Consider the following 16,638-nt stretch of genomic DNA (forward strand, 5'->3'; position numbering starts at 1 on the left):
ATGAAGATAGTGTAAGGAGCCTCTGGGACAACTTCAAGCATACCAACATCAGAATTATAGGGGTACCAGAAGAAGAGAGAGGGCAAGATATTAAAAACCTATTTGAAGAAATAATGACAGAAAACTTCCCCTACCTTGTGAAAGAAATAGACTTACAAGTCCAGGAAGCGCAGAGAACCCCAAACAAAAGGAATCCAAAGAGGACCACACCAAGACACATCATAATTAAAACGCCAAGAGCAAAAGACAAAGGAGAATCTTAAAAGCAGCAAGAGAAAGACAGTCAGTTACCTACAAGGGAGTACCCATACGACTGTCAGCTGATTTCTCAACAGAAACCATGCAGGCCAGAAGAGAGTGGCAAGAAATATTCAAAGTGATGAATAGCAAGAACCTACAACCAAGATTACTTTATCCAGCAAAGCTATCATTCAGAATAGAAGGTCAGATAAAGAGCTTCACGGATAAGAAAAAGCTAAAGGAGTTCATCACCACCAAACCAGCATTATATGAAATGCTGAAAGGTATTCTTTAAGAAGAGGAAGAAGAAAAAGGAACTCTTACCATTTGCCACAGCATGGATGGAACTGGAGAGCGGGTAAATACCACATGATCTCACTCATCTGTGGAATATAATGAACAACATAAACTGATGAACAAGGACTGATCCAGAGACAGAGAGGCATTGATTGGACTGTCGGGCCTTGGAGGGAAGGTAGGGGAGGGTGGGGGTAAGGGGGAAAGATCAACCAAAGGACTTATATGCAAGCATATAGGCCTAACCAATGGACACGGACAACGGGGGGGAGAGGGCATGAGCGGGGGGGGGGGGGGGGGGCTAGGGGGTAACGTGGGGATAACGACACATATGTAATATCTTAATCAATAAAAAATATATTTTAAAAAAGTAAGAAAAAAAATCATCTTAGAATCAAAAAGAAAAAAAAAGGGAAAGCATGTCAGTTCTGAGAATGTCATAAAGTCAAAGATTGTGGTTGCCACCTTGCAGGCACTCTCCTTGCTCTTTCCCGTGCTTTCTGTAATGAAGAAGGCTGCTGTGGGGTAAGTTCCCTCTGGGAACTGGGGGAGGCCTCTGAGCAAGGCCCTCAGTCCATAGCTCCACAAGGAGCTGAATTCTGCTAAACACCTCGGGAGTAAGCTGGGAAGTAGATCTTTTCCCCTCCCTACCTTGGGATGACTGTGGCCTCAGCCAGCACTGTCATTGGGATTTGCCAGGGACCCTGAGCCAGAAGACCCTGCTAAACTGTATCTGGATTCCTGACTCCCAAACTATGAGATAATGAATGCTTGTTATTTTAAATGGCTAAATCTGGGGGTAATGTGTCATATGGCAATACAGGGGCCTGCATTTATTATGTCTCAAAAGGCCAGGCAACTGGTCCTAAAATCCTGGGGGCTACACCAGTGACAGTTCAATGGAGCATGGGGCCCTCCATAGACTTCCCTGTTAAAAAAAGGCAAAGCTTCTAATCTGGCTCCACCAATTTCTAGTCACGCCAACCTCCTCTTGCTTCTCTGAGTTTTGATTTTTCTTATCCAAAAATTAGAATACCTTGAAAGATCAGATAAAATAATTCTAATCACAAAGATGATGATGCCTCCTGTTGTTGATAAAAATAAGCAGATTTACAAGACATAGTGTGGTGGACAGGATTCTGAGATGGTCCCCAAGATTCCTACCCCCTAGAGAACATGCTGTGTATAATCTCCCCTTAATGTGAGAGCAGCTTGTGACTGTAATGTCACTCCCCTGAGTAAGTTTCTAATCCATCGACTTTAAGTGAACCCAACGGGAGATGATCCTGGGTGGGCCTGACCTAATCCGAGGAACCTTTAAAATGAAGTGATGAAGTTCAAGAGGCACACTCTGCTCACCTGGAAGAAGGCAAAGAACCACCTCATAACCTTCCTATGAGGGCCACATGGAAGGGAAGTGAAGGTGGCTTACAGGAGGCGAGTGCCATCTCTAACCAACAGCCTGAGGAAGTGGGGGCCTCAGCCCTACCTTGGCAAGGACCTAAATTCTGTTCACAACCCTGGTGAGCTCGGAAGGTGCTCACAGAAGGTGCCTCAGATGAGAATCAGAGCCTTGGTTGGCACCTCAATTTCAGCCAGGAGATCTTAGGCAGAAGTCCCACCCCACTCTTACCCAGACCTCTGACTCATGGAAACTGTGAGGTAATAAAGGTCTGCTTTGAGCTGAAAAATATATGACCATTTATTTCAAAGCAATAGAAATTAACGCTCAAGGGTAGGGTGGACACATGATGGTATGTCAGGCAAATTGGCAATGTGTCACTGTGACTATACTTCAAAGCCTATTTTGGTATCCCCAGTAATCAGCACTGTATCTGGGGCAGACTGGGGCATTGTTGATGGATGAAGGAAGAGCCAACAAAGAGATGGGTCTCCTACCCCTTGGGGTGGGGGTGGGGCTGGGGTTGGGGCATGGAGAGTGAGAGGCTTTGCTGAGCCTCTGCTCCTTAGTCACCCTCTGATACCCTCTCCCGGTTCATAGTCTGTCTCCTCTGTGACTTAGGATTTGCTGACGTGATGATACAATTCCCCAAACAAGCTGTTATTATGTACCAGGTTATTCCTCAAGAATATGAGCATTGGTGGCAACAAGTAGAAGTAAAATAAATAAGTGGCAGCCTCCCTAGAGGATAGCTGTCGGTGTAGATCAACCTTGCCGGGACCTGCAGGGTGCCTCCCAGACTCGGCTCTCTGATCTCCCTGACAAACTTGGGGACATTTCAGCATCGCCCAAGGGATCAACCCGACTTACTGGGATCTCACTCCTGGAGCTTAGCTTAGCATGAGATTTGTAGATGAAGTGTCCTGGAAGGTTTGTCGATGAACTGAGGCTGTGCTGCTGTCCAGTGTGGGGGCCACAGGCCACACGTGGCTACTGAGTCTTTGACATGTGGCTGTGAGTCTAAATTTGCAAGATACCAAAGATTTAGCATGCAGAAGAGAATGCAAAACATCTCTTCAATATAGTTTTATATTGACAATGCATTGGAATGATAGTTATCTCAGGTAAATAAAATATAATATTAAGATTATTAATATAACATATTATTATATATTATCTTTAATGACTTTTATTGATTCCTTTTTACTTTTTTGACAAGGTTGCTAGACCATTTAAAATTACACAGATACCTTGCAGTATATTTTTATTGCACAGTGCCAGTTCAAAGCAGGAAGAAACATACCAGGGAAGACAAGGCTAAGAAAGAAATACAAGCTTGGATAAAATTTTAAATGTGATAAATCCATATAAAGATTACTAGGGAAGAAGTAACACATGAATTTGTCATGCACTCAAATCTGTAATATTAGATAATCAGGGTGGAAAGAGAGTTTTCCAATCTTTCTTTTCCTTCTCTCCCTCCTTCCTTCCTTCCTTCCCTCCCTCCTTCCTTTCTCTCTCTCTCCCTCTCTCTCTCTTTCTGTGCTCTCTTTATCTTGTCTCTGTCTCCCTCTTCTTTACACATTCTAGGTCAGATGTCTTTCGGTGATTACACATCTACAATATGACTTTCTTTGGCCCTTTCCTCTCCCAGCCAATGGGATTAGCCAGGGGTGGGCAAACTTTTTGACTCCAGGGCCACAATGGGTTCTTAAACTGGACCGGAGGGCCGGAACAAAAGCATGGATGGAGTGTTTGTGTGAACTAATATAAATTCAAAGTAAACATCATTACATAAAAGGGTACGGTCTTTTTTCTTTTTAGTTTTATTCATTTCAAACAGGCCGGATCCGGCCCGCTGGCCGTAGTTTGCCCACGGCTGGATTAGACTATCTTTGTCCAGTAAACTTGCTCCAGACAGCAGGTGTCTCACCTCAACTCCAAGGTGAGTTGTCGGCCGGTTGGAATCAGGAAATGGGCTTTAGGAGAACTGAGGGACTCTGCACTACTCTGTCTGAAGGAGGCAGCTATTCCTCAGCTTCCTCTGTCTGTTAACCAGGAGGGATGTGGGCTCAATGCTGCCACACCTTCCAGCTTTGCAAGGGAGGGGTTCTGTGAAATCTCTCTTCTCAAATATTGGGTGTGCACTCCTATGTTGTAAAAACCTGTACAGACCAATAGAGTGGGAGAGAACAGATTTAGCCCCTGACGACACCAGAAGGTGAGTTCCAACCATGCCTTGCCCCCGTCACAGCATCCTGGTACACGATGTGGGAGAGGTAAGAACATTGGCCTCCTTCCTGGTGCTGGCATCCAGGAACTTAGAGGTTGGGCTGGGGTACCCAGGAAAGTGGTTGTAGCCAATTGGAAAGCCTAGGGATGAGGTGTGACCTCTTGCCCCAAAGGTGAGGTTGCTACTGCAAGCTGCCTTCATGAATGACTTCTCCCCTCCCCAGTCTTAACACGGATCCACATGGATATGGTGGGATGCAGTGTTCTGCCAGGAGAGAAACCACATTGGTGGCAGGGGACTCAGAGCAAGATTGGCATTTGGAACATATCAAATATTCACATAAGTCCTCTGAGTCCGGCTTAATTGGGACTATTGTCTTCCTTCTGTGACATGACATGAGGGGTCCCTATGGTCTACCTCCCCGTGTCCGTGGGGCAAAGAGTGGGTCTTGGGGATCTATGCAATTTTTTTTGTGGCATTTTGTTTTATTTTAAATCCTCTAAGCCAGGAAGTGACAGAAATTTCCAGATACATATATATATATAATCTCTTGAGGCTAATGAAGGGGCAGGAGAGAAGGGGGGCAAGAAGAGAACATCTTTTAGGTTCAGAGCAGTTTATGTGCATTTTCTCACTACTTCTCACAACCCCCCTTTGAGGTGGTAAAATAGTTCCCTCTAGTTGACTGCGGAGAAAGTGGGGCTTCGTATGGGTAAGGCTTTGGCCGGAACCCAGTGGTGGCACTGAGATTCCCATGCAGGATGGCCCTCGTGCCATCTGTGTTGCTATGCATTTGGGGGTACACAGTTAGTGTTGCTATGCATTTGGGGGTACACAGTTAGTGTTGCTATGCATTTGGGGGTACACAGTGTGCTATGCATTTGGGGGTACACAGTTAGTGTGTTATGCATTTGGGGGGATACTGTCAGTGTACTATGCATTTGGGGATATGCTGTGCAGACCTGCAAACTCAGAGCGAAGCCCCCCAGGTAGTACCTAGGGACTGCACTGGAGCCCACACAGATGCCAAAGAGCCATGAAGATTTTCAGTTTTGATAGTAGAGCATTCTCCCTGGTTTTCTAAATCCAACCTCAAAATATCCAATGTCTCACTTTTTAACACGGGGCTTCATTTTTGTCCCCAAGTGGAAGGTGAGTGACTTCCAGAACCAATCCCCTCGGTGCTACACAATCTCACTGAATTCTCAGCAAGACCCCATGAGATCTTTCACCCACTTGAAAACCAAGCCCAGAGAGGCTAATTAAGTTGCCTAAGGTTGCACAGCTGGGAAGACAATAGAAGACAGCAGAGGCAGGATTAAAACTCAGGTTCATCTAGAAACTTTTTTAAAAGGAGGAAAAAGCCCGAGCTGGCTTGGCTCAGTGGATAGAGCGTCGGCCTGCGGACTACAGGGTCCCAGGTTTGATTCCGGCCAAGGGCACATGCCCCAGTTGTGGGCTCCACCCGCCTCTGCCCAGTAGGGGCCATGCAGGAGGCAGCCTATAAATGATTTTCTCTCATCATCTATGTTTCTCTCTCTCTTCATCTCTGAAATCAATAAGAAAAAAAAGGAGGAAAAAGGCCTCTAACCACTGAATTTTGCTGTCCATTTCTCCATTCTAGCTACTGCTTATCTGCATCTTTGATGGCATAACAGAAATTACAATGTCAGCCAGGCTGAGTTGTTCTGTTTTGTTTTTAGGTGATGGAAAAGTCCTAAGAAGAGAGAGGAGGAGTTTATCCTTTTCTTCTACCATGCAAGATGTAAATGATTTTGAATTGCAACATCAGAATGTTGCAACTGACACTGAAAGTTTTATGGGTTATTTCCCCCTTCTTACCTCCTTTTCTCACAAAGCATGTCCTCCATCTCTCTCTCTCTCTCTCTCTCTCTCTCTCTCTCTCTCTCTCTCTCTCTCTCACACACACACACACACACACACACACACACACACACACACATTCTTTAGGGTGAGAAGGGCAGAACAGGCTTTGGAAAAAAAGGAAACAGTCCAAAGAACAATACATCACGAGTCCGCAGTTTAGGAAAATAACAAAGGAGAAAGCAGCAGCCTGCGCCCAGGGATGCTGACAGCCCTTCCAGCTGAGCAGCAGTTTGCATGGTGCTGAAATCCTGCTTAGTAATGGATTTCAGTGGCTCCCGCCTGGGAGTGTTTGGGGGAGATAAAGGGCGAGCTGCAGGCAGTGACTCTGACCTGTTTTCAGTTCTAGACAACTGCCTGTTGTGGCTGCAGCGTCTGCCTTTCTGGATGTGGGCATGAAGGTTCCCTCTGCAGTCCTTGCCGCCTGCTTTTAAAAGGCAGGGTTTTCTGGGGCGGGGCGGGGGGAGTATTCTTTGTTTTTTTGGATTTATTATTGTGCTGTTGTTGTTAACTTTCCTTGTAAGGTTTGCTAGGACCTCCATGCTGATGAACTGCCAATTTGCATTCTGCACCCTGCCAACCGTCACCTGCCCACAGCACCACCATTACCCTACTTCTCGGCTCTCTGCTCTTCTAGTTTCTGCCTCAAAGCCCTTGTGTTTTACTCTTGTCTTGAGCCTGGGGAATTCTCTTCTCTCGCTGCCTTTTTGCCTCCTTCAGGTAATGCAGCATCTGCCTGTGGCACTCAGAGAGCCTGAGTGTCAAAGCCAAGGGCACTTGCTGCAAGTCCCCAGGGATGACCACGCCAGGGTGGTCACATTCTCAGACCTGGCCCCTGGGGCCTCCTGCCATCCCACCGGCTAAACAAGCTCCCTCCCGCTCGGCAGTTGTTAAAGCCGGGAGAGTGTGCAGGGAAGCTGGGAACACTGGGGTTGGCTCTTACTCCCAACCCTTGTAAGCTCTTCGAGGTGGGGCAATGTATGTGCCTGGGCTGCCACGAGGAGTGAGTGCCCAGGTGCGTGTGAAGTATTGTAGCAGCAAGAACTTGGCCGTCAGGCAGCCCAGGCCCAGGGCTCCGCGCTACCACCTGGAGCCGTGTGCCTTGGGCATGTCGCCAGGGTCGCTGGAGGTTCTGCTTCCTTGTGGGCAGACTGGGGTAATGATAGTACCTCGCTTGCCAGTTTGGGAGAATTAAATGGGATAATAATAGTAATAAGTCTCATTTGCTGATGGCTTACTCTGTCAGGATCTAAGTGCTTTATAAGAATTAGCATCTATGTTTATGGTCCACTAATGCAGTGTAGTTATGCTAATGCATAAAAATAAAAATATTATACATTGCAAAGCATTTAGTATCCGTGTGTGTATAAAGAGATTTATTTTAGACGTACACAACTGTGTAGTTCCGTCTGTGTAATCATGCTATATATCAGAGAAAAGACATATACATATTATTTGAATCTCTAAAATGTGTATGGATTCATCTAAGTTATGCAGATAAGTAGAGAAATGATTTAAAAGAAAAAAAATGCTGGCAGGCTAAGTGCTGTGCATCTTTGAACACATCTTATTCCCAGGAGAACCCTGGAGGGAGGTACTGTTCCCATCCACGTTTTAGATAAGAGATGGTTGAAGCACAGAGGCTGAGAATTTTCAAGGTGACTCTCACACAGGTGCCTGTACGTAGACAGGTGTGTGTGCATAAGCGCAGAGATTAAATATGTATTTTGTAACGGGCCTGGAACTGCAGTGAAACCATGTTAGCCAGTCTTCTTATTGCTTGGTTTGTTCTCAATACAAGCTACAGCCCTGTTCCCTTTAAGAAGTGACTCCATTAGGGTTAAAAGAACCCCTGGTGTTTTCTTCCTAATACTGCCTTGTTGCCCAGAAATCATTCCCCACTTTGAGATTGTGGGTTCACTCCCTTCTGACCCCAGATATCTGTCGTCAAAGCAGCCTGATTCGCGAGGCCACAGAGACTTTTTTCCCACCCGTTTCGTGGCCCACCTCCAATTTTCCAGTTGGGCGATGAGTGCGTAGCCTATGAGGTAAGACTGGGCTCTCCCAGGAGGTTCTCCCAAAGTGCCAGGGGGCCAAGTGCTCCTGTTCACCCCATATCTACCTCCCTCAGGACATCAGATGAGAGCAATGGGAAACCCAGTTTCACCCGTGAACTGAAGGGCTCTGCTTTGGGCTGTGACATGAACATCAGATTGAAGCCTCAGCAATGGCACATGAGATTGTCACATCCTTCCGGAAAGACTGCACCTGCTGAATTTATATACAAATCTCCCAAAGAGATCATATATGTTTGTGTGTGCATGAGCACACGTATTGTCCAACAGCGAATTTACACACACACACACACACACACACACACACACACACACACACACCAGGCTTTCCCAGGAATACGACTATTCTATCTCTTCTGAGAATACTATTTCCAGTACTGATCCTGAACTTTATGGGTCACAAAATAATCAGGTTGTCATGAGCAAGGATGAGAATGTGCGTCTTACATAGGTACAGGCAGGTAGATGCTTGAGTACATGTGGGCATGCGCACACCCACCTGCACATGCACATTGATGGGTCCTCCTGGCGTTATGAGGGTTGGATCTGTGGGGAGAACCTAACAAGAGCACCCTCAGGAAGTTTGCGAAGGTGGTCCCTCCCACAAGGCGGTGGTCCTCAGCCTGGGGAATGCCCAAAGCAGATGGGGCCCAGGAATCTGCTTTCAAACAAGCTCATCAGGTGTTTCTAAGAGAGGAGGTCGTGGGATGGCCCCTCAGAGGGGCACTGCCACAGCAGTAAAGGATGTCTGCTGTGCGTGCACGTGCGCAGCATGCACATGGCCATGAGTGCATGCGTACATGCATGTGTGTGCATGTTATGTTGCCTGGGATAGCGGAGTGCTCACAGAGCTCCCTGCTTTCCAGGAAGTAGAAACAGCCTTCAAATGTCACCCCATATTATGGAGGTCCTCAGGGTGGTGAGTAGGAAAATGGGACGGGACTGAGAGGGTGATCTGAGTGATGGAACTGCACCTGCACTGTTTTATTTTATTTCTAATACGGAGGTCTTACTGTGTCATGAAAATATTGTTTTAAGAAAAAAATTGCAGGTGGGATGAAACTCTACCTCCTGGGCATTGTCCTCGAAAACACAAATAGCCTCCACTTATACCCAGTCCTGTGCACCGTACATGGCCTTCCTCTGGCTGCCTGGCTCATCCTGCCCGCACTGCAGGGGACACACATTTGCATCCGCTGGCGGAGCCTTTGAAGAAGCCTTTTCAGTTCTGCCATCGTTTTTATTTACTTTACACTTCACATGAAATTTATAGGCTTACCTTCATTTTAGAGAAGAGCCTGGTTTTGGAGATTCTGTAAATGACTGCTTTTCACATCTCCACTTACATCCTCGGATTTGGAGAGGGTGGGGACTCAATTAGAAAGCCAGCAATTTAGGAGGTAATTATCTTCCTCCTTGCCATATGCCAGGAGAAAGCTCGCGACGTCTTTGCTGTCATTGATACAGCCTCACATATTTTGTAAGGACAGTACTAGAAGCCCAGGTTTAACATGACCCCCCCACCACCACCACCACCCCCATCATAAATAATGGAGCAGAATTTTGGAAGAAGGCATACGCTCCAGGCTCAGACAGATCCTCATGGGACCTTGCTTCCCACAGTCGCTAGACATGACTTCAGGCAAATCATATGACTTATTAATTCTCATTGTCTTCATTTATAAAAGGAGGGTCATACTGCCTTCAAGGACCAATTGACACAGGGCGATGGGAGTTGACTATGACCCTCCCAGTTCTCCATATTACAAGGAGTTTACAGGGAAGGGACCCTTAAGTATACTTGACGTGGTGTGATAATTGCTGGTAAGACAACCTGCCTTGTGTATCTGTGTGGGGCACTCAGGCTAAGTCCTATCATTTCTAGAGTTGAATGCTCACGGGCCAGGAGAAAAGAGCCCCCATGGACAAAGCATGCTGGTTTTGGGGTCCGGGCCTTGCCACTTGCTTGATGTGTGATCTCAGATGAGTTAAGCTCTCTGTGCCTCAGTTTCCTCCCTGTAAATAACCATAGCTTACAGTCGGTGAAGTACAGCAGTGAGCCGGTTGCATAGATCGTCTTATTTATTCCACATGAGAATATTAAGAGACACGTATTGCTATCATCCGGGTTTATGGGTGAGGAAACTGAGGCACAGAACTCTGGCTTAACTTGCCCTGGACTGCAGCTGGCAAGTGACAGAATCGGGATTCAAACTCCCAACATCTGCTTCCAGACCCCACATATTGAAAACTTGACAGGGGTATTAAGATAATTGAATGAGACAGAAGTAAGATATTATTAAGATAACTAAATGGGGTAGATCACCCTGATAGAAGTATTAAGCCATTAAATGAAATAAGGAACACAAGAGCCTAAGCTGGATTCGTGGCCCATAGTAGGCACTCCATAAACGGGAACCTAGCACTTACTGGTTTTCTCAGCCTCATCATACAAGCCTCCCACCACCCCAGAGTTGTATTAGTCACTAGGACCGATGTTTCACTGAAATTCACAATTTGTTTTTGTTGTTTTGTTTTCATCCAAAGACTGACATTTCCACGCTGGGGAACAGCCCTGTGTGCCACACTGCCAGTGCACCTGCAGGGGGCGCCACCAGTGACTATAGCAGCCTCCTGCTCACCTGGGCAGCCCACACCACGCCCCCTGCTGGATACACCCTTGAAAGAAACACGCAGAAGCCAAAGGACTAAGAACACCAACTCACAGGTACCTTTTCAGACTAAGCTTTTATTTTTTTGATATTACAAACCAGTTTTCTTTATTCACAAACCACTGTAAGTGATATAAACACTAATTTCTAAAGACAGATATACACATTTTCTGGGTTTGCAGATTGCGTGATGTGTGTGTTAAGAAGTCACTATAGGCCACACATGATATTAATCTTTTTTCATAATTCATAATAGCAATAGTTATTTAGATAAATGAAAACATTCCAAATAAATACTGTTTTAAAAAATCCAAAATGTCTGTTTACATCTCTGACATACATTTTAAAATGACTTGTTGGCATCTTGGAGGAGTGCCTAGACAGAAGATCTGCAACCTCAGTTGGCACCCACTTGCTCTAAATGATTTTATTAAAACTACATACAGTCATGGGGGAAAAGTACAGCTCATCAATGAAAATCAAAACTGCAAATTAATTTTACTTTAACCAACACAGTAAGAATTCTATGTTTGTGATTCCAAATACAATGCAAATTCTGGAGTGTGAAATTTGAGGCAATTGGGAGAAATCTGTTTATTCTCCCTGGCCCCCTGTTCTTTCTCTCTCTCCCCTCCGGGGTAGGATGCCATAGTATTTTAAGAAATCCTTGCCTTTCAAAGCATCAACTGTCATCACATTGCTTCCCAGGTGGGGGAATGGGAATGCCTTAGTGATGCTATAAAACACCTCTCTTCCCCTCCCCACCCCCACCCAGAGAAGCCTGCGGAAAAGAACGTCTGATACGCTTTGGGCTGCTGAGCGGTTTCCCCCCTTTCTCTCTGGGTTCAAGACAACCGTCATCTGCCTTAGATATCGAAGCTACAGAAACTTGGTTTTCAAATCTTGTGAAACTTTATTGATGGTTTAATATCCAACCGATCTTACTGCATGCACATAGGATGACAAGAATGCTGGATCACAAACACTTTTTTTTTTTTTAAAGTTTTGTTTGGTTTTGTTTGAAAGCAGAGTTGTTACAGCGGATTGGCAGGTTCACAGCGGTGAGTTGATAACTTACTAAAGTGCTTGCCAGACGGCCGGCACTGTACACATGAAGACTTAACTAGGGCAGCAAAACTACTGGGGACAGCTTGCTGCTGTTTGTTTCATTTAAATACAAAAACAGGAAGACCCGTGACAGATACCCCAACTCAGGTTAACTTGTAAACAGGACAACATGGAAGGCGTTCAAACAGAAGTAATCCGGACAAACTGCAATTTTTCAGCCGTGTGTGTCGCTCTGGCCCTGCTTCTGAGGTGGGGGGGCTTTGTTCTTCAGGGAGGAGGAGGGTACACCTACATTTTTGCTTCCTTCTGACAAGTGTCCTGGGCCTTGGAGACAGAACTAAAGTTACCGGTTTGAGATCATCACTGTGACCAGGAAGAATAGGGGGTGGGGTGGGGGGAAAGTGGGCAGGCTCTCACAGACTGAAAAATTGCAGCTTGCTCACATAACACAGTCATGTTTCAAAAAGTACCAAGCTGACGAAAATACCATGATTATCTCTACTCAATGATTGCAATACTTGTAAAATGCTTCTAGAAATCCGAATATGATTATCATGTAATTCCATAAAAATTATACGTCTGTCTCTAACAGTTGTTCTACTAGGCTAAAACTAAAGCTTCATAGACTGTTTCTAGAACTTAACAACTCCACTGCACAGATGTAAATTTTATACATTTTTTTAACTGGTACAAAGAATTTAAGTTTTTATTACTTTCTTTTTTTGGAAAAAAAGAAAAAAATAGAAACAGTGCTTTTTATCACCTTTTTATTAATGTTATTTTTTTCCCTCCCATAATATAAAAGTCAGCAATGATATCAATAATTTATTATACTGGAAGAAATATAAAAAGAATGCTTGTTGATGGCCTAACTAGCAGTTTTTGCCTAAATAACTAGCGGCTGGTTAAGAAGCTGAATACTGCCCAGGGGGAAAGGTTAAAGGGTGGGTTTGCACAGCTTCATTCAACTTGGATGCACAAGGGCTGCTAGAAGCATCCCCTTAACAGCATAACCTTTGGCCTGAACGGACAATGAGTAACTTAGAACCGTTGCTATATGATCGTTGGTGCAGTGGGTCGTTTAGATTCATCAGTTACTATTTTTTTTTTTCTTTCAGTCGAACCCCAGTCCCAATCCCCTAAGTCCCTCCCACCTTTCCCCTTTCATAAAATAAAATAATGCAGATGCAGAAAAAATGACTACTGTAGTCACTTACACTCTTCCCGAACAGCTGATAACCCCAGTAGCTTACTATTCAGCATATATAATTCATTTACATGATAAAGCACTCTGGATATGGCCCTAAACCAGTTTTTATTCATAGCTAGCATCTCTCTAGGTCAACCACAAAAAAAAAAACAAAAAAACAAAAAACAAAACTCCTACAGCCAGCAACCAAACTACGGAACCTTCAGAAATTAAAGACCCACAATAGTAAAATACACAGAACAAAATATCTGAGGTATAAGATAAAAAATGTAATTTTTTTTCCTCTTTTTAGTTTTTAGAGTTGCTAAAATGATGCACTACTGCATGTATTGCAATACCCAGGCCTCGGAAAGCTTCCTTTCTCCCCACATTGGAAGGTTTTTATGGTTTTGTCATTTAGTATGGAGCAAAACGGTTGTATCCCCCTCGGTATATACTAGCCTGCAATGAAGAAAGAACGAGACCCACATCATCAGCATGGCTCCTAGTCTTGGCATCAGTCAAGGGTGCAAAAGCATTCTGAAACAAAGCAATTTGAGGGGTGTGTTTTTTACATTTTCCTTTTGCAACACGTGGATCATCAAAAAAAGACTACTCATGTGAAAAATAGACACTCAAACTCAAACAAAATGAAGGCACCCCTACCCAACCCCAGGCCATTCTTGGAGAACTGAAGATAGGGCCAATCCTAACCATCCCCCCTCCCCCCAAGAGCTCCACGGACAGAGAGCCCCTCTGAAACCCAATTCTGTTGGCCAGTCCTGGTAGTTGAAAGGACTCGGATAAACACTGGACCACTGAAGGATGCGCAGTGTCTCATTCTGTTTGCTCATTTGATTCATTAACACTATGATCCATCGGGAAAATCTCAATCTACACTCAAGAGGTTGAATGCAGATGACTGACTGAATGTCGTAATTCCACTCTCTTTTCCAACACATAACTCAAGTGGACTAGGTGTTGAAGCAGAGTGGTTGAAGGCAAAATCAGGATGGAAATTTAAATCAACTCCTTACTTGACGTGGCTCAATGAGCTGTATGGGAATTTGCGCTTAAGAGGGGAGTCATACGGATGGATTGCTTGATGTAACCGAGCTTGTGCAAAAGAACATGGTCCCCAGATCGTGGCTGAATTTCTACCACCACGCTCCAGCGAATTGTCTGGCCATGGCTTTAGACGGCTACGAGGTGGCACTTAATTTATTTCCTTTTTCTAAAGGTATTGGCGATTCAAATGAATGCCTATGGGGATTGAGTTTTAGGATAAAGGACTGAGAGTCTTGATCCCAAGCAGAAAGCTGCATGCCAAAAGCTGTGTAATGATTGCATACGCTCTCACGTGATGGGCACGTCTTACTGTACTCAAGAGTTTTAGTGCATAGAAGTTTGAACAAGTACAGGCAAATTCACCCACCCTCACCTCCCCTGTTTGCCCTCCCCCACCCCCCAAACAAAAACCCAACCCCCCAAAAAACAAAAGACAACCCCCAAACCCAGCTGATTCCTTCTAATTCTTTATGTACTAGGCACACACACAAAGTGTGCCCCTCTCTATTTTCTTTCCTGGGCGACTATGACTTTAAACATGAATTGTAATAGGGGAGGAGAGGCAGTCAGATTCTCAGCTGCCTGACAGCAGAGGCCTGGAAGTGTGCAGCTTAGCTCCTCTGAAGTCTGTGCTGGGGCTGGAACCTTGGGGCTATGTGAATGAGCAGCAAGGGAGGGAAAAAAAAAAGAAAAAAAAAGTTCTGCATTGACACTGCATTCTGTTAGTGATGGATTTAATTATCAAAATGACTAATTATTCCATTAAGGTAAGTGCTCTGCTAGGTGAGACTTGCAAAATTAGAAATATAATAACTTACATGCACTACATTGCCAAGAAATTAAGACATTTATCAAGTTTACTGGGAGGATTAATGTGGCATTTTAGCTGCTGTTAGATTAGCACAAGAGACAAATTCAATTAAGGGGAGAGTGAGAGGACGTCAACCGTCAACCCGTACAAAGGTCCCAGCTGGGGAAGGGAAGGGAGCGGGAAGAAGTGAGGAAGAGGAGGAATTGGTACTCACCATGGCACCAACGCCGTAGGTGGGGGCTGGAGCAAGTGTGTGGTGGTAGGGGTCGGCAGCATAAACTCGTCCGTAACTGAAAGGGAAATAGAGGTGAAGATTAATCCATAATATGCAGTTACAAAGTAATAATAGCAACCATAAAATGCAAAATACCAAGACAGTGTGAAGGGGCCCTATTCATTTTCATACCTAAGGAACATATTCCTATCTGCCACATAACATTTAAAAATTCTTTTGTCCATTTAACATGGCTGGTCTCTCATAGGACCATTTCTAACTGCTCATGCGGCTACCTTGGAGACCGAGGTAGGCAAACAAACAAACAAACAAACAACACAAAACAACATGAAAAAATGGTTTTAAGAAGCCCAGTATACCCAGTACCCCCAGAGGACATGTTAATACTCAAGAGAGATGGTCCTTTTCTCCTAATTTAGCTGTCACCAATCAAAGGAGAAAGGGTGAATCAAAATGGGCAAAGTGACCCAGTCTTTGCAGTTAGGGTCCAACATTTTGTTAAGAGCAAACACACTCAAATAGAAGCATCCTTGAAGGGTTTCTGGGATGCCACCCCACCCCACTCAAGAGTTATAGCTCATTTGATTTCAATCCTATCATTCCAGAACCTCTAACTCATCAATCTATGGCCAGGTTCTGGGAAGGAACACATTTCAAACAGTATTTCTTGATGACAGTTCCTTATCTTCGAGTTTTTCTGTCTCTCTTTCCCATCCTCCTTCCTCCTCTACCATGACTTCCAGCACAGGCCTCAGAATAAAGAATGAAGAAGGGAAGGAAGCCTGATGCATTCAGTGTCTATTAAGTGTCTGGGACTGAATGATGCCACAGATCAGAAATTAGGGTTCAGAGAGGTGAAGTCACTTGCTCAAGATCACAGAGCTAGACAGTCAGAGCTGACCTTCACATTTCTCAGAGCCACTGGAAGGATCTTTCCATGGTGGCATGTACCCTTACTTAAATGGCCTGCCGGATATCTCCTTGCAGGTAGTTTGAACATTGCTCCTTCAATAATGATCAAAGCTGAGATGCAATCTTAAGTTAGGTTCCCCAGGAGAGCCTGAAATAGAGATTCTTGTGCATGTAAAGAAGAGGAGAGAGAGAGGTAGGCAGTTCAATAGCCAGGGGAAGAGGAGAAATGGCCTGAAATAGAGACTAACTTTGACCTGACCCTGTGAGTTGTGGCCCAGAATGAATCCCAGCTGGAGGCAAAGGGGTTCGTTTTTTGAACACTCATGTAAGTTGAGCATTAGCTGCAGGTTTCTCCGGGGGGTGGACAAGAACTGAGTTGAAGTGACTTTCGTGGGCGGAAGGTAATTCTCTGAAGAAGGGAGCACCTGAGCACTGTCAGCAGCTGGGGAACGGGGGTACCAGTCACTAAATGGGATATATGTGGATTGCCCATAGCTTTTGGCTCTTGGACTTTCCTTTAAAGAATGAAGGAACAAGGCCGGAAGAAATGGT

General features: G+C 44.9%; 1 protein-coding gene across 8 annotated transcripts in view; it reads right to left on the minus strand.

Moving 5' to 3' along the window:
- Positions 1–10,860: 10,860 nt before the first annotated feature.
- The window catches only part of RBFOX1 (RNA binding fox-1 homolog 1), a 2,058,026-nt gene continuing 2,052,248 nt past the window's right edge, over positions 10,861–16,638 (minus strand). For 4 of the 8 annotated variants that reach the window (XM_036309602.1, XM_036309608.1, XM_036309607.1 and 1 more), the window contains 2 exons: positions 15,154–15,229; positions 14,557–14,780 (listed from right to left, as the gene is read on the minus strand). In XM_036309602.1, coding sequence (XP_036165495.1) covers positions 14,633–14,780; positions 15,154–15,229 — 224 coding nt within the window. In that variant the 3' untranslated portion in view covers positions 14,557–14,632. Of the gene's footprint in view, positions 13,601–14,556; positions 14,781–15,153; positions 15,230–16,638 lie in introns of those variants that run through there. The other 4 variants (XM_036309606.1, XM_036309603.1, XM_036309610.1 and 1 more) reach the window with 2 other exon arrangements.

Source organism: Myotis myotis, unplaced genomic scaffold (assembly GCF_014108235.1).
Source record: "Myotis myotis isolate mMyoMyo1 unplaced genomic scaffold, mMyoMyo1.p scaffold_m19_p_5, whole genome shotgun sequence".
NCBI lineage: Eukaryota > Metazoa > Chordata > Mammalia > Chiroptera > Vespertilionidae > Myotis > Myotis myotis.